General features: G+C 39.2%; 1 protein-coding gene across 2 annotated transcripts in view; it reads right to left on the reverse strand.

Moving 5' to 3' along the window:
* The window catches only part of LOC142612590 (pre-mRNA-processing protein 40A), a 40,900-nt gene extending 25,676 nt beyond the window's left edge, over window positions 1-15,224 (reverse strand). The window contains exons 1-20 of one of the 2 annotated variants that reach the window (XM_075784695.1): window positions 15,082-15,224; window positions 12,033-12,095; window positions 11,369-11,434; window positions 10,948-11,271; window positions 10,657-10,854; window positions 9,697-9,770; window positions 9,447-9,516; window positions 5,732-5,781; window positions 5,541-5,598; window positions 5,072-5,439; window positions 4,890-4,962; window positions 4,466-4,564; window positions 4,298-4,366; window positions 4,143-4,220; window positions 3,854-3,940; window positions 3,703-3,737; window positions 3,495-3,600; window positions 338-418; window positions 124-216; window positions 2-55 (exon numbers count right to left, since the gene is read on the reverse strand). In XM_075784695.1, coding sequence (XP_075640810.1) covers window positions 2-55; window positions 124-216; window positions 338-418; window positions 3,495-3,600; window positions 3,703-3,737; window positions 3,854-3,940; window positions 4,143-4,220; window positions 4,298-4,366; window positions 4,466-4,564; window positions 4,890-4,962; window positions 5,072-5,439; window positions 5,541-5,598; window positions 5,732-5,781; window positions 9,447-9,516; window positions 9,697-9,770; window positions 10,657-10,854; window positions 10,948-11,271; window positions 11,369-11,434; window positions 12,033-12,065 — 2,016 coding nt within the window. In that variant the 5' untranslated portion in view covers window positions 12,066-12,095; window positions 15,082-15,224. Of the gene's footprint in view, window position 1; window positions 56-123; window positions 217-337; window positions 419-3,494; window positions 3,601-3,702; window positions 3,738-3,853; window positions 3,941-4,142; window positions 4,221-4,297; window positions 4,367-4,465; window positions 4,565-4,889; window positions 4,963-5,071; window positions 5,440-5,540; window positions 5,599-5,731; window positions 5,785-9,446; window positions 9,517-9,696; window positions 9,771-10,656; window positions 10,855-10,947; window positions 11,272-11,368; window positions 11,435-12,032; window positions 12,096-15,081 lie in introns of both variants that reach the window. The other variant, XM_075784694.1, reaches the window with a different exon arrangement.
* Between the last annotated feature and the right edge of the window lie 9,489 nt (window positions 15,225-24,713).

A 24,713-nucleotide genomic window follows, 5' to 3' on the forward strand; every position in this document is an offset into this window, starting at 1 on the left:
CCTTTTGTATCTTCTTTTGCTCCTCTTCATCCTTCTCCAGGTCACGTATATAGTCCTGCCACAAACTATATCAACATATGGTTCCGGTAAATATTTTAAGCAAGCATAAATAAGGCAAAATACCTCGAAAACGAGCAAACGGTCCAATTTTTCAAGACGTGAGCATCTTTCATCATCTTCTAAGCGATCTTGAACTTTTCGCCAGTGTGAATTTACCTAAAATAAAGAAGAAGAAAAAAAAGAGAAAAAGAAAGGCTCATGATTTTTATTTTAAAAAAAAAAAAAACATATAGTAACTTGTCTCTATGACTCATGTACTACATTTTTCAGGATATACCTTAATAAAGTCACAGGATTCCAAAAATTTCCTATATTCTGCTACATTCTGCCTATGATCCTCCACAGCCTTTTCCTTTTCCTGCATTCATATATAAAGGCATAAAAAGAAAGAAGCATGTGCTTAACGACATACAGATGGCCACTCCTGAAAAATATCTCAAATTCTATTGAAATATATAAATGTGTGTGTGTGTGTGTCGCTAAAGCATCTTTCTCAATCTATATGCAACACGGCAACTGTGTGTATGCTTTTTTAATCTATGTAACTGCATGACCCATAGCTTTTTAAAATCTTATTTCATATTTTTTGAACCAGAACATATGATGCTAGCTACTATATAAAAGATCTTTCTTTTTCTATTTTTTTTTGTAGAAGACGTAAAAGGAACGGTTATGCTTATTTAACCGCTTCCTGACTCAAATTTTACTTCATTATCAGTCCCAAAGCACAATAAGACTGAATCAACAAACAATATCACAACCTAGAAAAACATGTACATCAATAAAATACTTCACTGATGCATTTGTGGTATATCCATTACCTATGAATGGGAAAACAAATTAACATATTTAACCAATATGCATACAATGTTTGCTTCTCATTCAGTTTTCAAATTTCATGATTCCTATGACATAAAAAGAGTTCTGGACATCCAAGCAGAGTTCTTGTCTGGTACAGACAGAACAATTTAAGATATAACCAGCAAGCTGAAAAAGACATTCATAGTAGACATTGGAACATAAGATTTGAAAAGGCTATAAATTAATGGCATTTCATGCTAGCAGAGAGCTGGCAAGGCTGTATTCAGTTGTCCCAGAGCAGGTTGGAAGATGATCTAATAGTTTGAAAGCAGGAGCAAATTGGGTGTTGCATGTGAGTTCTTTCTTTAAATCATTAAGGAACTAAAGGAAAATTGTCCCAGAAAGATGTTTAAATTTGTTAGCAAATAATAAGATTTCCTTTAGCAAGATACACAGTTTGAGATAAAGTCTTAAATATTCATCACATAATGCGATCTGACATATCAATGCCTGCTATTTCTACAAAAAGGTGATAGGTAGTGAACAGCTTCCTTGCGTATTATTATTTTAAGCAAAGTGAGTCTGTGTTCAACAGTTCAAGAGTTAGATCATTTTTTAATCTGAGCAGGGACTCTAGCTGTCAAATCCCCATAAGTTTGCACTTTGAAATTCAGCCATTTACCCAATATGTTGTAGCATAGAGGAGACACTAGGAGTTCCCTTGGATTACCTGATACAAGGTTCTGACTTCTTTATTTTTTGATAAGTAACGTAAGAATATTATTAATAATAGAAAAAGTGCCAAGCTGAGTACATTGGGGATGTACTATGGGGGGCACAAATCAGGAACAAAAGTACAATGATCAAGAAAATTAGGAAAAGAAGAACAAGAAAAATGAGAAAAGAACACTCCATTCTAAGAGAGTGCAAGAAAAAAGACAGTCTCTAGCAAAGAACGTTCACAACCCTCAAAGCTTTTAGCATTCCTTTCACGCCATTTGCACCAAATCAAGCAATGAGGCACTAATCTCCAAACATCACTATGACGATGTCACGCAAACTTTCTTTGCCAAGCCTCAAACAACTCAAGAGCATTATGAGGCATAACCCATTGAATACCAAACAAGCAGAAAACCACAAACCACAACTCCCAAGCTACAAGGCAATGAAGTAGAAGATGATCCACCGACTCCCCACATCTCTTACACATATAGCACCAGTCAAGCACTATTCCACGTCTTTTACGAAGGTTGGCTGTCATTAAGATCTTACCTAAGGAAGCAGACCAAGAAAAGAAAGCCACCCTTGGAAGAACCTTCGATTGCCATATCATTCTCTATGGGAAGGAAACAAGAGTAGGAGGGTAGAAGGAGCTATAATATCCTCTAACCTCAAAACCTCTGTTTCTTGCAGGCTTCCAACAAACCTTATATGGGCCAAACCCCCGCACTGTCAAAGAATAAACCAACCCCATAAACCGATCAAAGGCTTCTTCTTACCAATCTTGTAGTGGACGACGAAATTGCACATTCCAGTGAAACCTCCCAGCAGACCAACTCATAACTTCAGCCACCAAGGACTCCTTTGACCTACTAAGACAATAAAACTCTGGAAAGGCCTCTTGGAAAGTACAATCCCCGCACCACACATGCTTCCAAAATTTCACTCTAGTACCATCCCCCATATCATATATAAGGAGCTTAGAGAAGTTCAACTAGTCACTTCTAATGTATCTCCACAAGCTGACCCCATAAGGACTTGTCACCTTTTTTGTACACCAACCACCCCAAATATTCTCATATTTTGCCTCTATAACCCTCCTCCATAAAGCATCAGTCTCCATGCCATACCTCCACAACCATTTTCCTAGCAAGGCAGAATTAAAGCTTCCCAAACGTCTTATACCCAACCCCCCAACCTGTAAAGGCTCACAAACCTTGGCCCATTTAACTAAATGTATTTTAGGTTCACCACCAATCCCATTCCATAGAAAATATCTCTGTAATTTCTTCATACGCTTTGCCACCTTACCCAGTAAAGGAAGAAGGGAAAGGAAGTATGTAGGTAGGGACGAGAGTGAGCTTTTAATGAGTGTCACCTTACCCCCTTTAGATATATACAGTCTCTTCCAACCTGTTAATCTCCTCTCCATTCTCTCTAGGATAGGATTCCAAACAGATAAATTCTTAAACTTAGCACCTAATGGAAGGCCCAAATATTTCAAGGGCAGAGAAGACTGCCCACACCCCAACAGACCCACCAAAGCCTCCAAATTGTGCACCCCACAAGGTTCTGACTTCTGCCAGGTGAGGCCATGTATCCATGGTTTACTCCCCACTGGGCCTTGCTTTGGTTTTTTTAAAATAAATAAATAAAAGAGAAGAGGAGAAAAACCAAGGATTAAAAAAATTATTTAAAAAAAAAATCAAATTTCACTGCCACCGGCCCACCGTTATTAAAACTTAGATCTTAAGGCCCACCAAAAAACCCGAAAAATTTTACATTGACAGCTAACATTGTGCCCATCCTTTTGCCCTGATTATATATGGAATACTATGGACAAAGATCTGAAATTAAAACTGGGTGCATCTTTCACAATTATAACATGAGCAAATGAAGTAGCAATTTCTTACCTTCCTCTCGAGTTCCACCATGTAGCTTTCAAAAAGATCCTCCCGGTCTCTAGTTCGCTCAACGGCCTTGAATCGTTCATCATTTTCAAACATACTAACAGCTTTGCTGATCAGGGCAAAATCTTCAGTTAGAAAATCTATAACATTTTGCATCCAACCTAAGATTATTATTTCCAAAAAAAAAAATAGTACAGTGAGAGGCATGAACCTCCATCTGGTGGATGATGTTAGTTCTTTGGACTCCTGAAAAGACATCACACCAAAAATATATATAAATATTTAGAGAGTTAAAAAGCAGCATATAGATCAGCTTTATAGAGGAATGCCAAAGGGGACACGATAAATTTAAATCAACATACTTCCAACATCTTTGTGAATTCTTCCCGAGCTTTTTTCTGCCTCATGCGCCTCTCCTCCGCTTCCAGTTTCTTCCTTTGACCTAAGTACTGGTAATAACATATATAACCAATTTGGTGTTTAAAATAAAAATAAAAAAGATGGAATTTTTTATGTATATATAGAAAATTAATGACCAAGAAAATTTTGAATCATTAAGGACTAGTTGAATTCAAAAACAATTCCATTTATGCAAAACCGGGAGAAAAAATCAAAGTAAAATCATTCACATAAGTTGCACAAAAGGCTTACCTCATTAAATGCTTGCTTCCGCTCACCAAGTGTTTTCAGAGCACCATATCTTTTGTCATTAATTATCTCTCTCATTGCCTGATGTTAAAATTCATTGAGAAGCATTTAGAAAGTGATGAGTGGCATTCAAAACAGGAAAGGATTAACCAAGCTACCTGCTCCCAAGTCCAATCAGACTGCACATTAACAGATTCCAGCAGAGCTTTGAATGCGTTTTTTGCCTCCTAAATACAAAAGATGAAGTGGAGTTGAGAAACAATGACTCCACAGCTTCACAGTTCTGAACAAGAAACTCAATAAGAAGTAAAACTACAGGTCAGTACCAGCTTACTGGCATACACCAAAGGTTCATCATCAAGCATTTTCTCCTCTAAAGGAGTCACATTAATTTTTCCAGCAACTGCCATTCCTTTTTTTGCTTCCTGCCAGGGACACCACAGGAAAATGTCAAGGAAATCAAATCGAGTATTTGGTTTTGGTAATTGTATGCCTATTTTTGACAAGGTGGTTAATATGTTTTGCAAATGGGCTGACGAGCAACCTTGTTTTAAAGGGTAACCTGAGCTAGATAGATATTGTAATGAACTAATTTTACATGACATGCAATTTATGGAAAATGAAAATCATGTGCTTATCTCCAAAATATGCAACCAGCATCCAGGAGGACCAGGAAAATTGTTGCCATGATTGAAAATAATAGTCCAATTGAAGACTTACAGAAGCATCTGCTGAAGAAACTAGCCTTACCTCAATATCTTGTACAGAAGCTCCATCAGCAGAACCTTGAAGGTCTTGAGATATTAGGTTTTCAAAATGACTCCTGTAACAATTGAGGATACAGAAGGAACATTCAAACTGAAATCCTAATTCAATGAAAAATAAATAACATAACATAAATTCAAAATGAAAGTGATATAATAAGTCTATACGTTGATGCCGGGTTGGCATTGATTGAAGCAGCAGGAACTCCAGTACTTCCTGAAACAGCACTAACTGGAGAAGCAGCCAGTACAGGTGGTTGGTTACCAACTGCACTTGCAGGTACAGCAGGCTGTGCACTAGAAACAGCTGATGATCCAGAAAGCACAGGGGAAGGATTAGAAACTGCAACAACAGGTGTCACTAGAACTGGGCTCAAAGCCACCCCAGCTAATGTTGAAGCAGTGCTGGAGCTAACTGAGATAGTTGCCACAGATGTTTCAGCCGAGGAGACAGCGACATCTGGGGCATGAGAAGTCACACTTGGCTCTGATTGCGTTCCCTGGCTAGCTGCTTTTTGAGCCTGTTCACGAGCCAACTGAAAGCAAGCATCCCGAAGTTAAATTCCCCACCAAAAATTTAAAATTTTAAAAATTTAAAAAAAAAAACAAAAACCAAAAGCCAAACTTAAAGACAAACCTTCAATTCCTCTGGAATTGTCCATTTAGATTCCTTAGTAACCTTGTTGAAATAATACCTGCAAAAGTCACTCCTATTATAGCTTAAACAAATTGTATGCATCAAGCATTAAAAAAGAAAATGATAAACAGAATGCCAAAAAATGATACAGGTAAATGAAAATTAGACAGAAAAAGAAAGAAAGAACACACTTTCTTCCCTCTGGAGAGGTATATTCCTTCCACACAGTTGATGCATCAGCCTTCTGTTGCAATGACAACAATAATTAAGTGAGCATGTGAAATTGAGAAGAGTAAATTGTTCAAGAGAGAATACTAAAGTGTTTTAAAAATAATAAGAAAAAGGGAATAATTAGCAGGGTCAATTGAATACATTTTCACACACTAAGGAAAATAAAAAGAACATGTTCAACAATTAAAAGCAAATAAGAACAATGGAAAACTTACCTGTATACTTAGTTACTTTGTAATCTTTACACTTATACACACAAAATATAAAACAAAGAGTTAAAAATGAAAACCAGATCAACCTAAAATGCTTATGTTTATATATAAAGGACATGCATGCCCCAGTTACAACAAAATGCAATTAAATACAGGAAACAAAAACCATGCAAATTAAACAATATCCACAGTACAAGCAAAAAGTGAAAATTGACCAAAATGAAATATTTAATGGTTAATTCAATAAGTGACACAAATGTGGCCCTAATTTCAAAAACAATAGCCACGTGTTTCTTTCCATCCAATATTGTCTCCAAAACAACCCCATAAACACAAAATATTCTTGGTCATCCTAATATGACCAAAAAGAATAGTAGAATCCCTAAAGGAGCTCTTGCAAGAAACACTTACCTCATCATTGCAGTCAGATGAGTCCTCTAAACACAAACAATAACAAAACCTCGACAATTGAAGCTATAATGTAAGGTAAACTAAGAATGATATGTGAGCCATCAAATTTGGACACATTTACAAGTTTCTCACTACATGTAAATGTTTAGTTACGATAGATGATCCATGATAAAACCATAATAAAAAGGTATATTTGACAGCATGTCTACCATTCTTCCAACATTCCATGATCTCTATCAACCTGTAATACAAGATGAACACCATCCAATTAAATCATTCCAACAAAATCACTTGTCCACGATAAAGTTGTTACGGTATAACCACTAATTTTTCTGACAGACAATGAACTCCATAAATCATATTAGACACGCAGAGAACACTGTAGAGTCTCTGCATAATGCACAATAGAAACTCATAATATATAACAATCTGAGAAGAGAAATTCCAGATTCCAAGCAACAACTTCATGTATGTGGAATGAACTCCTATTCCATCCATGCATCTATCCATTCCCTTAGTATCCCAAGCACGTTATCCTGGAAGTCCTAATATCTCTCCTATCACCTTTGAGCTGATCATCATCAGATTTGATGAAACCATCAGCTCAAAACACCCCCTCTTAAAGCCTAATGGTACACATTATAGACCAGAGTTGACATAAATAAGACTACTCAGTGCCAATTTTGAAGAAAATTCTTTACCTGCATTGACATATGGCAAGTGGGGATAGTGAGCAGCACGTATTAAAATATAAAAAATTAAAAACAGAGTGACAAAGAATGTAATTTGCATCATCATAGTATGGTGAAGGGTAGACGCTTAACTTCTCAATTATAGTGAGGCTTATATCATTACACTATATACATAAAACATTGCAAAATGCTAACAGAGTCACCATATGACAGCAGCATGTTAAAAGAGGGCAGCCTCAAGGCAGAAAATTTAATAAATGTTATTGTCACACAATATGTTGTCAAACAGGATGTACTATAAATTTGAACTTTAAGAACTATCAATCACAAATGAACTGTATGGCTATAAAGATGAAGCCCAATCAAAGGTTGGATGAATGAGCTCAAAAAACTAATTTGCTACAAATCCAACCAAGATCATTTACAATGGCTTCCAGGTCTTACAAGAGAAAAATAAAATAAAAAAATTTAATATTGATCAATAATAATATGACCGGGAACAAAATATTCCCCAAAAGACTGAAGATATTTTTTTCTTTTTCTGCTTTTTAAAAAAAAAAGGATTCATTTCCTACTTCTATATGTAGGACTATATCAGGTAGGGACTCTTTTTGCCTTAAAAAATGCAGAACCTAAGAGAAGAGAAAATACAGAGTTTCCATAGCAGCATCTGCTGCACAACCCAAAGCATATTTTAGATAAAACAGCATCTTCACGTAAGCTACAACAAATTGGTAAATACTATTGCAAAGTTCAACCTAGAAATCATGTTTCCTATTATTGCGAAGGAAATCAAGAGATAGCATCCAACAGGTAGTATGTTGGATATTAAGAAGAAAATATGTATTTCAGTCTATGCTTGTGTCTCCAATAAGTAATAACACACCAATGTATTAATAAGTATTTGATATGTACTAGTCATGCATCAATCTTTTAAAACATGCAATCTTAAGGAGCATGACAAGGCATGGGACAAATATAGAACTATAGTACTTCCTATATTTGACCACCAAATCAGAACATTTAAGCAATCTAATCTAATTAGAAAGAAAAGGAATCAGCCAGTTCATGTCTATCTCATGCCTAGCACAATCTAAAAGATGAGTACATGATAAATATGAACAAGAGAAAGATGAAGACACATAATTCTCTCACTACTGAAATTTTAGATTTCATATGCTATTATGTCATCTCAACTACAAATCCGCTATTTCTTCACCTAAGAAAAGTTATTTTTTGACAATTTGTAGCTTAACCAAAGATGTTTCCAGATTTGACAAGAAACCCACTTCTTTAGGAGGGTTAAAATACCTGGTTGCCCTTTAATGTCAAGGAGAAGCTGAACTATGTTCTCTAGAAACCATTAGGTTCTGAAATTTTTCAGCACCCCCAACCCCCCAGGAAAAACAAAACAGAATTGAGCACGGATTTGTATGTGCAGAACATAAATCACCATTAACTCCATTACAAGTCAACCTAGAGAGCCTAAGAAAAAAGATTCAGAAATATGAAATATAATACAATCCACCAAAAATTTAAACTTGGGTACAGCAATTAACATTGACCCAGCATTTCATACCTCCAAAATCAGTAAGCACCTAAATGTACCTGCAGAAACACCCTTTGAAAACCATAGATACCAAACAAGTCATAAAAAAATAAAAAATAAAACAAAACAAAACAAAAGCATGCAACTGTTACAAAGGCAAGAAAAAAAAAATCAATTATAATAAAAGGCACAGTACATATGAACATGAAAGATGGATAAATAAAAGTTACAATCTCACAGAACACATATCACGGAGACAGTAATATTGCTGTTTTGTGGAGCACACAAGCAAGATTGCAATCCATATTCATCTAAAAAAGAATTGCACAATAAGGGAGATACATGAAAAAATAAAAAGAGGAAGAAAAAACAAATAAAAGCAGACGATGGTAGCAGACTATTGCCATAATAAATATGAAGTTGATTCCTTATCCTACGACACCAATACTTGACATGGGTCAAATACATCCAACCACCAATTCTGGATTAAAATTGACCCTACATGATAAATAAGATGTAAATAACAAATTGTTGCCTGCCTTGAGAAAGAGAAACGCCGCCTTCATAGTGAGCATATAGAGCAGTCGTTAAATTTCTCCAAACTTGCCATGACATCTACAAACCAGTGAAGCACATGCAAATAAAAGGAGAATTCGCATAAAACAATATGATCAATCTGGCTCCAATTATCAGCACCCATAAAGAGAATGAAATTTGTGGCCATACTTAAACATTTCAATGGCATGTTCAACAGGTAATAGAAGATGACAATTAAATACGGCAAAAGCAACCAATCGATAATCTAACACACCTCAATTGGGGTCATCAATTCCGGTGGCTTCTCCCAACTAGACTGTTTTGTCCTCTTGTTGTAATAATATCTGGAAGAAAGCAAGATTTGGTCAGAGTGAGCTACTGAGAAAAGAGAATGCCATCAACCATTTCAAAGAAAAACTAAAATTCAAATCAGAATGCTGAACTATTAGAATGAAGCATGAGGTCAATAACATTGCAGGAGACAAGTATAAATAGTAAGACCTGCAGCCATAGCAATAAATTACCTTCTCCCATCAGCAGATGAATGCTCTTGCCAATCAGATGAGGACGGTTGATTAAGGCTAGGGACATTTACTGCCTGGTTCCAAATTAGAAATTCCAAAACCATAACTAGTCAGTTTTCACAAAACAACCAAAAAAAAAAAAATCAACGCACAAGGACTAAAGCCGGATACAAAAATCTATTAGTATTACATTGAGCAATTATCAGAAGCCTATTTCAAAGTTTCTCATGTTAATGCTGAATTCCCATAAGGTGACTGCAAAATATCACTACCCTCCCCTCTCAAGCTATCTACCCTTCAATTCATAAAACTGAATTTCCCTTAAGGTTATTGAAAATATGAATATCCTCACCTCTCAGGTTATCTGCCTTTCACTTGGATTACAATTTTGTTAAAATTATTTTAACATAAATTGCTAGGCTTACATTGAAAAAAGGCAGGAGAAATAATTACTGACATCATTACATCACGGGATAATATTGAGGTTAAAAATGTCACAAGTTATATGGTGCAATAATCAGTAACCCACTCAAGTTAGCAAGTAAACCTAGTCTAAAGAAAAATTAGCAGCCTGGTCAACAATTTTTAGTAATGAGTTGGACCAAGAAGTTTTGGGTGATTGAATCCACTTTATACTTTAATAAAATAGAGAGACTTGGATCAAATTGAGAGTTCGCTTTACCATGAGGATGCCAAGACGAGATTTGAAAACAACAAAGTAAATGAAAAGGGGGAGGGGGGGGGGGAATATATGTGTGTGTGTGTGTGTGTGTGTAAGACTACAATACAAAGTAAAATCACCTTCTCCAAATTAATATAATATTAAATGAATTAAATATTATTAAGAAATGTCATATTACACTTCATTGGGCAAGAATAAATTTTTTCAAGAAACTTAAAAAGCACATCATAAAATAGTGAAACACAAAGAAAAGCAAGAAGAAAATGAAGAACACTTACAGAATCCATAGAAGGAATGACTGGAGGTTGTTGACCAGTCTGCTGTACAGGTGTCGCAAATGCTGCACTCTGACCTCCAGAGGACATCCAAGGTTGCCCTGCAACAGGTACAACAGGTGCAGGCATTTGAGACATTGGCTGGAACTGGGACGATGCACTAATATTATTTTGGTGCTGGCCAAAAGAAGATGGTGCAAACTGAAGAATGCAGAAAAATGTAAATAAGCGCCAAATTTAGGCCACAAAATCAAGCAAAGCACATATAACAGGAAAACCTTAGTGAGATCTCACAGTATATGATGAAGAGATAGGTATTCCTGAGCCAGGCATATGATTCACTAAAGCAGGGGCACTTTGTTGAGACTGCAGTGGCATGGATGCAAGAGGCCTATTTGTCTGACCATATGGCATTTGTATACCCTGTGATGATGGCATAGCGTGACCAGGCAGAGTTGGCCTTGAAGGTAACTGCTGTATTGGTTGAGAAAATTGTAGTGGCTGACTTGGACCAGCAGGCATTGCAACATTGGAGGGAAACCCCTGTCCCATAGGCCGAAACTGCTGAGATGCCGGTGGAACAAATGGCTGTCCTTGCTGTGTTGGAACTGGCCGAAACTGCAGCCAAAGAAATTTCCCATGACACAGTAACTCAAAACTCTTATAAAAAAACAGATGATAAAACTCAGTAAACCAGGATGGGAAAGGAAATTACTTGCATAGATAAAGATGAACCAAAACTTTGAGGACCCAAGGATCCAACTGCAGGGGGGCGAAGTGGCTAATCCAGAGAAAGAGAGACCAGGAATGAAGAATTAACAAATAAAATAAATGCCATATGCCTTCATATAAAATCTAAATAAAGCGTAAGCATTTATATGAGGTTAAAAATGATTTTCTATAAGCAAAGGTTCTTTCAAAAATGATTTTCTATAAGCAAAGGTTCTTTCAAAAATGATTAATTGAGCAGACCAAAAATAAAAGAATAGGTTTAGAAACAATTCAACTGACCACAATGTCAAGACAGAGTGAAAGCACCATGTTCACATAATCACATTCAAGTTAATTTTATTTGAAGAAGAACAAATTTTCAATCTAAAAAGGTAGGAAATATATTTTCATAATCTGAGGGATGCAAACAAAAATGACTGAGATCCACAGATACTCAGAAAAAATTATCACACTTCAACCTACTTTTATGAAACCTTTGCCAGAGTCACAACTTGTTTGAGATGAAAATAAACTCATACAGCTGAGTAAACAAAAGCATATTCAAAGAGTTGTAACCACACCAAAAAAATATGACAACAATAAATACATAAATTTGGGAATATAAGGTTCAGATTCTGAGTTATAAATCCAAATGTTAAGTTTGCTACCTGTGAACCAGAGGACTGAGAGTTGTTGGCCATTTCACCACATAAGCAAGCCCCCTCAAACGGCTGAAAAATTAACAAGTCAGAAGTTTTTTTTTTTTATAATTCAATAGCTGGGAGAGGGGGGATTTGAACCTTGGATGTCTTTGTTGGAAACATCAAGAGGTGCCAATTGAGCTACAAGGCTCTTGGCATCAACAAGTAATAACATCTTGTCAAAATCAATAAGATAACACAGTGCTACAGCCCCACAAACAGGAGAGCAATGTGCATCCATCTGCTTCTAAGAAATCAAATAATCCGGGCAAATGATACCAAGCTAATGAAAGAAAAAAAATTCTAAGCCAACTTACATAGTCCATCATTGCAATATTTCTCTTAATGTTCCATTCAGGTCTTCAGTTTTATTAATAGGTTTCTGATCACAGCCATATGAACTATGAATAGTACTGTTGAAATTAGAACTCAAAACCCCAAGATCTAAGCTCAAAATTCATTTAATGAAGAGCACCTCAGGTACACTTTTTTGTTGCTTTTCGAAGAAGTACAAAGAACACCTAGCGTGCTTTTTAAATTTTTGCTAAAAAAATATATGAAACATTAAAATTTCCTACTCGATCTCGAAGGAAAAGACAAGGACCAGTGATTTATTATACAAACACTATTCTTAAGGTGTTATATTACACAAACAACTTTTTTGTTAACATATCAAAAAACTCAAAAAAAAAAGAAGATAATTTACTATTCTTGTGCTTGTCTTTGTCTATTGAACATATCACAGTTATATATTTTTATAAAACACGAGAATTATATAATATGTTACATATAAAATTTCTTTTTCTTTTTTTTGATAGGTAAAAAATGTCAAAGAAAAGGAAATTATGTATGAAATTTCTATGACTAGATTATTATCATATTGTCCATTGATAATTGTTTTCAAATTTACTACATAAAAGTTTAAGAAATTGAAATAACTTGCGTAAAATTTAAACTTACGAAACTTTGTGCAATTGCACCATTTTAGCTAATAGGCAAAATATATTAATATTTTGAGTTATTAACGTTTTTTATTACATGTTATTTATCTTTGAATCAGAGGTTATTATATATTATTTTTGAAATATGTGCAGTTCACTTCAATCAAGGGTGCACTTGTGTTTTGCTCTTAAGCTCCAAGAGGCCTATGCGCTTAAGTGCACTCAACGCTCTTACCAACATTGATTATGAAGTGAAAAAATAATAATAATAATTCTTATGGCTAATGTAACATTAGCTCTCTTTGTTTAATCTTATTATTTATTCCACTGATCATAGTCAAATGAGTTCATTGCCATCTCTATCAATAGAGATATTAGTTATGCTTAGTTCAAAGTTCAAACACGCCCTTTTGATGAGTGATAAAAATCCATTAAAAAAAAATACAAAAGGAGTGCAACCCTAGTTAATGGCAGGTATACAAGTGGAAAGCCCAGTTAAAAAAATAGTTTAAAAATTAAAAATTAATATGAAAGATGTTAATGAAAATTCAAGGTCCAATAACTATAGAAAGTCAACAGTGGAATAAGCCTAAGAAGTCAAAGTCCAGTCATACAAAGTCTTCCAGACTAAATACTTCAACTTCAATTTATGCTTCTCTTTCCCTTCAAAGCACCGAACATTTCTTTCTCTCGAAAGACATTAGATTATACATGGGGAAACAGCGTTCCAAATCTCTCCACTGCTTCTCTCACCAAAACGTCCTTTCCAACAATATAACGTCTTCCAGACTAAATACCTCAACTTCAAGGTATGCTTCTCTTTCCCTTCAAAGCACCAAACATTTCTTTCTCTCGAAATGCATTAGATTATACACGGGGAAACAGTGTTCCAAATCTCCCCATTGCTTCGCTTACCAAACATCCTTTACAACAAGATAAAAATTCCAACACAAAAGAAGACATTACCCAAGACACGCCAAACAAGCATAATATCAAAGACCACAATTCCCAAGACACGCTCTCTCCCTAGCTTTTGCACACAAAGCACCAATCCAATATGATTAACCCTCACTTCCGAAGGTTACATGTAGCGAAGGTCTCACCTAATGACACACAATTGATGGAACATAAGCTTACCAACCTACTCTCAGAGCCTTAAATAATAACTCGTCACTTCGAAGACTTGTGTACTCAAAGGGATCCATTGTAAATTGTCTCCCTCCCCGCAATGTAACTATATAGTATATAGGACAACCATTACCTAATGCATATCTTCAAATTCCCAATCCTGCACCTCTCTAATGAATAACGGGTTCCAGTAAAAGATAAATCCACATTTCAAAAAAAAAGGAAAATATATAAATCCTACCTGATATCAATCTAACCCCCCCCCCCCTCTTTTTCTAGAAATTCACTTTTGCCAGAACATCCCTCATAAGGGTTGTCCCAACATTCTTGATTTTGCCATAATGCACACATAAATCACTTACCATTACCTATTTACATCAAAAGGCACATGCAACTCAATTGCTAGCTCCCTTCATTAGTTCTCTTTATGAGTGGTCTTTTGCTTCGGGTTTCATAGAAGGTAATTCTGTTCAATCTTTCATAGAGTCAACTCATACGTAGATATTTTTCTAGTTGTAATTTTTTAGGCTGCTTCGTGTTTTATTTTTTCATGAAGTAGTCTCTATTCAATAAAATTATTCTTACTTATCAAAAAACAAACACCACCATTCCAATTTTCCCAACTTAAATGACTCAATAAATAACCATCAGAACTAAACACAAATAATTCAGACAACATTAAGTAGCTACATTCAGTATCTATATCTTCAGACAACCAAATTCAATAGTGTTAATACCATTAAAAAAAAATTCTACAAGGTTGGGCGTCCTATCATGCTCCCTTTCAGTTGTATAGATAAAGGAAATCAGAGAAAATTTCTGACCACTAAAAACCTAATTTCAGTATTTCGTTTCTCTTTTGTCCTCTATTTTCCCAGCAACCAAACAAAGAATAAAAATTTTCGCAATACAAAACAAATTCGAAATAAGAAATGAAGTGAACTTACAGGCAGAGCAGAGGAAGGAGAAGCAGTGGGCAACAAGTACTGAACGAGTGCTTGTCGGTGGAGTAGAACTGTAGAAGTGAAATACTTTTGATCTCTCGGTATCGGACTCTCGGGTGCTAGGGTTTAAGAGAGAGGGATTGGCAAAAGATAAATCGTAGGAGGAGAGAATGCTGGGAAATAAGAAAAATTTAGAGAGTTTAATTGTATTCCGAATATAGCCCTAGAGTTGTGCGAAAATTCACACGCAAAGCGGCCCGCGTGACTCAATCCATCACCCATGAGTCATGACTCCTCGGGTGTAAGAAACATACATCACCACGTTATGACTCGTTAATGACTTCCACCGTTTCGGTTGTCTGGTTACTCGACCCACGAGCCTTTTTTGTTACCCGCATTAAAGTTTTTTTTTATTTAAATATTATCATAATTTTTAATTATAAAATATATTATATCACCTTAATTTTATTATATTCTTAAATAATACAATGTTATATTTTTGTATTGAGATTACTGTGGGGGTAAAAAGATCCTGATGGGAATGTGGGCCTTTTGGGCCGTGTTAAGGAAGGCCGACCTGCTCCTGGGTTTAGAATCTGTTAGTACTATGGGTCGGCCCATACGCCGAGGATGAGCTTACCCTCGGATGAACATCGAAGAACTCGGGATTTCATGGTAAAGATTAGGGGATAACACGGTTAAGGCCAATGGTTAAGAGGGGTGAACCCTAGAACGCCCCAGAAGCACCGGTGTTGAAGAAATGTCAAAGATAAAGGCTGCTGCCTCCACATTAAAGACCCTGCACCTACCACCCTAGCCGCATTTATGGGGAAGTGACACCTGAACAGTGGAAGGGAAACTTCTAGTTACTGTTCAAAGGCACTAAGAAAAGAAATATCTAGGCTAAGGGAGGAGTTGGGGCAACACGTGTACAAAGTATTAAAAAGATGAGTATTTTAAGGGGGAACCTGGAAGAAAAATGGGGACGGACTTTTTGTAACCTAAAAAGAAAAAAGGCTAAGAGAAAGATATAATATAAGAACAGCTCTCGGCTTACATCCGAGGAGGCCTATCTACAATATTCCTTATTGTTTCCAAATATTTGCCATCTTTAGTTTGTCATTTAATCCCCACACACTTCTAACCTGGGTTTCAAGCCCACACTCTACAAATTCATATTGTTTAAGGCTCATTGGGCCTGAGCCCATAACTGTTCTTGGGACCAGGTGTAATTGTGCACTTACAATTGGTGCCGTCTGTGGGAACCTAGTCTAGAAGAGGTAGGGATATTATGGCAGGCTTAGGCTCTCACCATGCAGAGTCACAAGGATCACAACCGGAAGATCATTTCGAACGTCTTGAACATCGTAGGGATCGTGAGGGAAGCGTCCATACAGAATACCCAGGGGCTAGCCATACTCATGGAGGGGGTAGCACTACCCATGATGAGGGTTCTAAATCCATGCAGAAGGAAATCAATCGTTTGAAGAGGAAGTTACGCCGTGCTAAACGTAAGGTCTCCCCGTCCTCGTCTAGTTCTTCCTCAGAGAAGGATAGGGGACTTGGCTACAGTTCAAGGTCATGTTCCCCCACCAGCCGCAACATCCTCCGGTGAGGAGGACGACCAGCCAGCCCGCAGACGTAAGAAGCTTCATTCTAGGGGCTTGGGCAACGATACCATGAGTAGGGCGTTGCACCAGCTCTCTAAATCTCCGTTTTCACGGAGGATCGAGAGGGGGAGGCTTCCCAGGAGGTTCACCCAGCCCACCTTTACCATATATAATGGTCGGACTGATCCGGTGGAGCACGTGAGTCACTTCAACCAAAGGATGGCAGTGCACTCTCACAACGAGACTTTGATGTGTAAAGTCTTCCCCTCCAGCTTGGGACCTGTGGCTATGAGATGGTTTAACGGTCTCAAATCGGGATCTGTAGGCTCATTTGGGGAGTTAACTAGGGCATTTGCTTCGCGGTTCATTACGTGTAGCAGAGTCCCTCAGCCATTGGACTCGTTGCTATCCATGGCCATGAAGGAAGGGGAGACACTGAAAGCATACTCCGATCGATACTGGGAGATGTTTAATGAAATAGATGGCGACTTTGATGAGGTGGCGCTTAATACCTTTAAGGTGGGTCTCCCTACTGATCACGACCTAAGAAAGTCTTTGACGAAAAAGCCCGTCCGCAGCGTACGCCGTCTTATGGATCGTATTGATGAATACAAAAGGGTAGAGGAAGACCAGCAGCAGGGAAAAGGAAAGGAGAAGGTTATCCCACAGGAGAGAAGGGATTTTAGGTCGGACAGATATCACAACAACAAGCCGAGGAGGGATTACTTCGGACAATCCGGCTCGGCAGCACCTCAAGCTGTAAATACTGTGTTCCGAGAACCAGTGCATCAGTTATTAGAAAAAGTTCGTAAAGAGCCCTTCTTCAGATGGCCCGGCAAGATGGCAGGGGACCCTGCGAGAAGAAATCAAAACCTTTTCTGTCGCATCATCGGGATGTGGGTCACACTACCGAAAACCGTCGGACTTCGTGGAACCATCTAGAGCAGCTCGTCGGTGAGGGAAAGTTAAAGCAAAGACTTGTGTCAGCCCCACCGGGGTGTCACCAAGTTGGTTCAAACAACCAGAGGAACAGTTCATCTCGGCCAGCATTGGGAACAATTAATGTTATCTTCGCTGCACCTGGTAGGACCGGCTCAAGTCCCACTAGGGTGATGGCGGTTTCCCATCCGCAGGCCGAGGATGCGGATAGCAGGCCGAAGAGATTAAAAGGCACTTTACCTGTCTTGGGTTTCTCCGAGGAGGATAAAGTAGGGACTATCTAGCCCCATGACGATGCTCTTGTGGTTACCCTCAGGATAGGGAACTATGATGTGAGAAGGGTGATGATAGATCAGGGCAGCGGTGCAGATATCATGTACCCTGATCTATTTAAAGGGCTAAGATTAGAGTTGGAAGATCTAACCCCTTACGACTCCCCACTTATAAGCTTCGAAGGAAGGGCCGTTGTGCCGAAGGGACAGATCCGTTTACCCCGTTCAATCCGGCACAGAAACGGTTGAGGTAGATTTCATTGTGGTTGACGCGTACTCTCCATATACAGCCATCCTCGCCAGGCCATGGCTGCACGCTTTGGGAGCTGTCTCCTCTACCTTACATGTTAAGGTGAAGTTCCCCTCGGGGGAGCATGTTGAGGAAATCCTCGGCAGCCAGGTAGTGGCTAGGCAATGCATATCGGCTGCGGTGCTTCGTCAGTCAGAAATTGAGTCATCAACCTTGCCCATCCAGGAGTCATAGCAATTAACGGCTCCAGAGGCACCTGGAGCGATGACAGGAGACGAGGCTGTTTGTGAAGAGTTAGAGAAGTTTGTAATAACAGATGATCCAGAGAGGTTCTTCCAAGTTGGCATAATTTTGCCACACCAAGAGAAGATGGAGTTGTTGAAATTTCTGAAGGATAATTTAGATGTTTTTGCGTGGGACCCCTATGAGGCTCCAGGCGTAGATCCGAACTTTATTTGTCATCGTTTAAACGTCAATCCTGCCATCGTTCCGAGAAGGCAGCCACCTCGGCGATCTTCCCGAGAACATTCTGAGGCTGTGAAGGAAGAGGTTCTTAAACTCAAAAGGGCGGGGGCTATCAGAGAAGTTTTCTACCCTGAATGGTTGGCTCATACTGTTGTTGTTAAAAAGAAGAACGGCAAGTGGAGAGTATGTGTGGACTTTACTGATCTGAACAAGGCCTGTCCTAAAGATTTGTTCCCAATGCCACAGATTGATCAACTGGTAGATGCTACTGTTGGACACCCTCGGATGAGTTTCTTGGACGCCTTCCAGGGTTACCACCAAATTCCCTTGGCGTTAGAGGATCAGGAGAATACTGCTTTCATTACTCCAACCGGAACTATCATTATAAGGTCATGCCATTTGGATTAAAAAATGCCGGGGCTACTTATCAAAGAATGATGACCCGAATATTTGAACAAAGAATCGGGGAAAACCATCGAAGTATACGTGGATGATATGGTGGTGAAGAGTAAGACAGTACCTTCACACATGACAGATCTGGCCGACACTTTCCAGATGCTAAGGAAGTATAAGTTGCGCCTTAACGCCTCCAAGTGTTCTTTTGGCGTGGGATCTGGAAAGTTCTTGGGATATATGATTACTCATAGGGGCATAGAGGTAAACCCAGTGCAGGTTAAGGCTATTCAGAATTTGCAGCCGCCTAGGAATCCAAAAGAGATTCAGAAATTGACTGGAATGGTTGCTGCGTTGAATAGATTTATTTCTCGGTCAGCTGACCGGTGCTGTCCTTTCTTTCAGTTGTTGCACAAGTGGAAAGGGTTTCAATGGACCGAGGACTGCGAGTTAGCTTTCCAACAGTTTAAGCAATATCTTTCTCGGCCACCTATTTTATCTCGCCCTGAGGTGGACGAGGTTTTATTCGCTTATCCGGCCGTGGCTATTCACGCGGTGAGCTTAGTCCTTATAAGGAATGAAAGCGGAGTACAGAGACCGATCTACTATGTTAGTAAGTCCTTGAATGAGGCTGAGGTGCGCTATCTGCCCTTGGAAAAAGCGCTTCTGGCTGTAGTCCACGCCACGCGCAAACTTCCCCATTATTTCCAATCTCATACTGTGGTTGTTTTGACCCAGTTGCCTCTTAAGGCTGTGTTGCGTAGTGCTGATTATTCTGGCAGGGTGGCAAAATGGGGAACCATTTTGGGAGCCTTCGATGTTAAGTACAATCCTCGCACTTCGGTAAAGGGACAGGTCCTCGCTGATTTGGTGGCAGAGTTTACTGAACCATTGTTAGAAGAAACTTCAAAAGAAGTACACATGGGTGAAAAATCAATTGGTGTGATCACCGCCGTATCGCCCTCGGCCTGGAGAGTTTATGTGGATGGGGCTGCGAATCAAAAAGGGTCTGGTGTCGGACTTGTTTTAATGTCCCCTGAAGGAATTGTCTTCGAAAAATCTTTGAGATTGGCCTTCTCGGCTACTAACAATGAGGCCGAGTATGAAGCAGTCTTAGTGGGCATGCAGATGGTACATAAGATGGGTGGCAAGGAAATCCAGGTGTTCTCAGACTCTCAGTTAGTGGTCGGCCAGGTCATGGAGACCATGGAGGCTAGAGACCCCAGAATGTAGGAATATTTGGCCCAGGTCAAACGCCAGCAGGCTGAATTCGACTCCTTTTCCTTAGCTCACGTTTCTAGGAGTGGAAACACTCATGCAGATTCCTTGGCTACGTTGGCAACATCCTCGGCTCAAGGTTTACCAAGGGTTATCCTCGTTCAGGATTTGGTAGAACCTTCTCTTGTAACTGCTAACGCACCTCGCATCCATCTAATAAGGCCTGGTCCTAGTTGGATGGATTCGATCATATCTTTTCTTAAAAATGACATTCTTCCCGAAGCCAAGGTTGAAGCAGAAAAGGTACGTCGAAAGACACCGCGTTTCTGGTTGTCCGAGGACCAGAAGCTATACAAACGATCCTTTTCAGGACCGTATTTGTTGTGTGTACACCCTGAATCAACAGAAGCATTACTGGAGGAATTGCATGAGGGAATTTGTGGGAGCCACACTGGGGGAAGGTCCTTAGCCCATAGAGCCCTAACTCAGGGTTATTGGTGGCCTAATATGCAGAGGGAGGCTCAGGATTATGCCAAAAAATGTGATCAATGTCAGAGGTTCGCCCCTAATATCCACCAACCTGGAGGGGTTCTTAACCCTCTCTCCAGCCCTTGGCCTTTCGCACAGTGGGGCTTGGACATTGTAGGGCAATTTCCGAGGGCTGCTGGCAACAAAAGATGGCTGCTCGTGGGAACAGACTACTTCACTAAATGGGTTGAAGCTGAGCCCTTAGCCAATATCCGAGATGTTGATTCAAAGAAATTTATATGGAAAAATATTGTTACTAGATTTGGTATACCGCATACACTTATCTCAGACAATGGCGTTCAATTTGACAGCAACGCCTTTAGGCAATATTGTGGTGACATGGGTATCATAAATAGATATTCTACCCCAGCTTATCCTCGAGGAAATGGGCAGGCCGAGGCCGTTAACAAGGTCATAGTCAACGGGCTCAAGAAGAGGTTGGATGATGCGAAAGGTAAATGGGTAGAAGAGCTCCCTCATGTCCTGTGGACGTATCGGACCACACCGCGTAGATCCACTGGAGAAACGTCATTCTCTATGACTTATGGAGCCGAGGCGGTGATACCTTTGGAATCTGGTTTTCCTACTCTAAAGACAAGTTCTTTTAGCCCAGAGAATAACGAGGGACTTCTAGAGAAAGATCTTGATTTACTTGAGGAACGGCGTGAGGCAACTATAGTCCAAATGACCTATTATCAGCAGAAGCTAAAACGAGGATATGATGCCCACGTGAAGCTAAGGCCGCTTGCGCCTGGTGATCTTGTATTAAGGAAAGTTGTAGGCACTTCTAAGAACCCAGCTTGGGGTAAGCTCGGACCTAACTGGGAAGGCCCCTATCGCATTGTTTCAATAGCAGGCATAGGGTCGTATAGGCTAGCTGACCTAGACGAACGAATTGTACCACGTCCATGGAATGTAAATAATCTTAGAAGGTATTATTATTAATGAAAGTGAGCTTTTGTCAATATATTTCAAAGTTATGAGTAGTTCTGATTCTTGAAGTTATCATTTTTTAAGAATCAAACAGAAACTTGGTTAAGTGTAGTCCTCGGACCACAAACCTTGTGGAAATTGATGTCTTGTCATTTGTTAAACAGAACCTTAGTTATGTCGGGTCTTCGGACCTCTTACTTTGGGAAAATTAACATTTGAAGTTATCATTTTTAAGAATCAAACAGAAACTTGGTTAAGTGCAGTCCTCGGACCACAAACCTTGTGGAAATTGATGTCTTGTCATTTGTTAAACAGAACCTTAGTTATGCTGGGTCTTCGGACCTCCTACTTTGGGAAAATTAACATTTGAAGTTATCATTTTTAAGAATCAAACAGAAACTTGGTTAAGTGCAGTCCTCGGACCACCAACCTTGTGGAAATTGATGTCTTGTCATTTGTTAAACAGAACCTTAGTTATGTCGGGTCTTCGGACCTCCTACTTTGGGAAAATTAACATTTGAAGTTATCCTTTTTAAGAATCAAACAGAAACTTGGTTAAGTGCAGTCCTCGGACCACAAACCTTGTAGAAATTGATGTCTTGTCATTTGTTAAACAGAACCTTAGTTATGCCGGGTCTTCGGACCTCCTACTTTGGGAAAATTAACATTTGAAGTTATCATTTTTAAGAATCAAACAGAAACTTGGTTAAGTGCAGTCCTCGGACCACAAACCTTGTGGAAATTGATGTCTTGTCATTTGTTAAACAGAACCTTAGTTATGTCGGGTCTTCGGACCTCCTACTTTGGGAAAATTAACATTTGAAGTTATCCTTTTTAAGAATCAAACAGAAACTTGGTTAAGTGCAGTCCTCGGACCACAAACCTTGTGGAAATTGATGTCTTGTCATTTGTTAAACAGAACCTTAGTTATGCCGGGTCTTCGGACCTCCTACTTTGGGAAAATTAACATTTGAGGTTATCATTTTTAAGAATCAAACAGAAACTTGGTTAAGTGCAATCCTCGGACCACAAACCTTGTGAAAATTGATGTCTTGTCATTTGTTAAACAGAACCTTAGTTATGTCGGGTCTTCGGACCTCCTACTTTGGGAAAATTAACATTTGAAGTTATCATTTTCAAGAATTAAACAGAAACTTGGTTAAGTGCAGTTCTCGGACCACAAACCTTGTGGAAATTGATGTCTTGTTATTTGTTAAACAGAACCTTAGTTATGTCGGGTCCTTGGGTCTCCTACTTTGGAAAATTAACATTTAAAGTTATAACTTTTAAGAATCAAACGGAAAATTGGTTAAGTCTCATCTTCGGACCACAACTTTGATCAAGGTTGTCTCCTTATTATGACTGGATGTTAATGCGTTACTGTTTACTAAATTCGGATCTTAAGTTTTATATCTTTGGTTGTTAAACAATTTTGTGTAAGGAACGGTCCTCGGATCTTACATCCTGCTAGAAACAGTGTTATGCATTATAAGGGTTTAATCGTTATATGACGTCCTCTCTTCTTTTTAATCAAGGCATTGTTCAAATATATTAACCATGTCACTTTTTATTAAATCTTTAATAATATGCACATGGTTATGTGGAAGTTATGAATGTGCAATCCTTGGAGTTAGATTTGTGTACTTTGAGAAACTTTTGCTATGACTTAATGGGAAACTTTTGTAATAAGTACAAAAAGAATAAAGTAAAAACAGGTATAACCCAAGTGAAAAGCAAACGAAATTGTTCTTCATTAATCTGTTAAATATACATTACATATAGAATTCAAAAATGGAAAAAGAGAAGCCCTAAACTAAGTCCTAAGCTTTTGGAGGAGGATCTTGCTGAGAGGTACTGGTGCCCTCGGTCTTTCTCAACTCTAGCTCAAAGGGAGTCAAGACTTGCTTTCCCTTATCTGCTGTCTTCGTTGAAAGGACGTTGGGTTCCACTATCTGGCTCAAGTCCTTCTCTGCATTCCCTTCTCCTTCCTTCTCTTTGTTGGAACCAGAGGGTTCTGTAGGATCAGGAACTTGCTGTGGGACCACTGGAGGTAGAGCAGGAAGAATTGTCTCGGGGGTAGGAGTAGCAGCAGGAGCCTCTTCAATCTCCTGTATTTCTAGGGGAAGCCAAACGTTCTCGGACTTCCTCAGATCTGAAGATTGGGGAACTCCTGCTACGTTTAAAGCTTCCCCCCATACTTTTTGACAGTATTCGCGGCATAAAGCCGCGAACTCCTTTGTCACCGCTCCTCCGTGGTTGCTACCCCTTCATCGAAACTTGCCTCGCTTGCGCCGTGGAGAGAGAGTTGGAAGGAGCCGGCTTCTTTCTTCATCAACGCCAGCTCCTTCTTCGCATCCGAGCACTCCCTTTGAGCTTGGGAGATTTCTTCATCTCTTTCATGAAGGAGCTTGCGCCGTCCTTCTATCCGGGTCTTCATGGTCTTCAAGTTTGACTCGACCCCATTTTTCTCTCTCCTCGGATCGCCCACCTCCGAGGTCAACTTCTCATTCTCGCAAGGGCCGTGCCCAAGGACTTCTCGCTTCCATCCCGATTTCGAGCTCGCCCGGCTACCTTCCGAGTGTCTTCTATAAACTTCTCGGCTACAAAGACCTCCTGGATAGCCTATAACAAAAGATGACGGAGTTAGGAATAGTAAAAAATAAACTCACTTATAAATATTGTTGAAAGTGGAATCTTCCTAAAAAGGGGAAAAACTTACCAGCGCTAGATCTCTTTTTAGTGACAGGAATAGTTGTGGCTGGCCCATTTTTTCCAAGGTCTCCATATCCTTGGGCAGCAGGAGGGGGCGTTCCAAAACCTCGGCCAAGTGGTGGGCATGGCCTTGTTGAACCGCCCTTATACTGGACTGGCAGGAGATGGGTGCGCCGTCCAGTCTTAGATCGGGGGACCAGGTGGTCGGTGCTCGGCGCACTTCAGCCTCGTCCCTATATTCCCCGATTTCGACCGAGCGGGCCCTACCCTTGCCCTTGTCCACCTTCTCGCCGGGGCCGGTGGAAGTTGTTGTCG

This window comes from Castanea sativa, chromosome 10 (assembly GCF_040712315.1).
Source record: "Castanea sativa cultivar Marrone di Chiusa Pesio chromosome 10, ASM4071231v1".
NCBI lineage: Eukaryota > Viridiplantae > Streptophyta > Magnoliopsida > Fagales > Fagaceae > Castanea > Castanea sativa.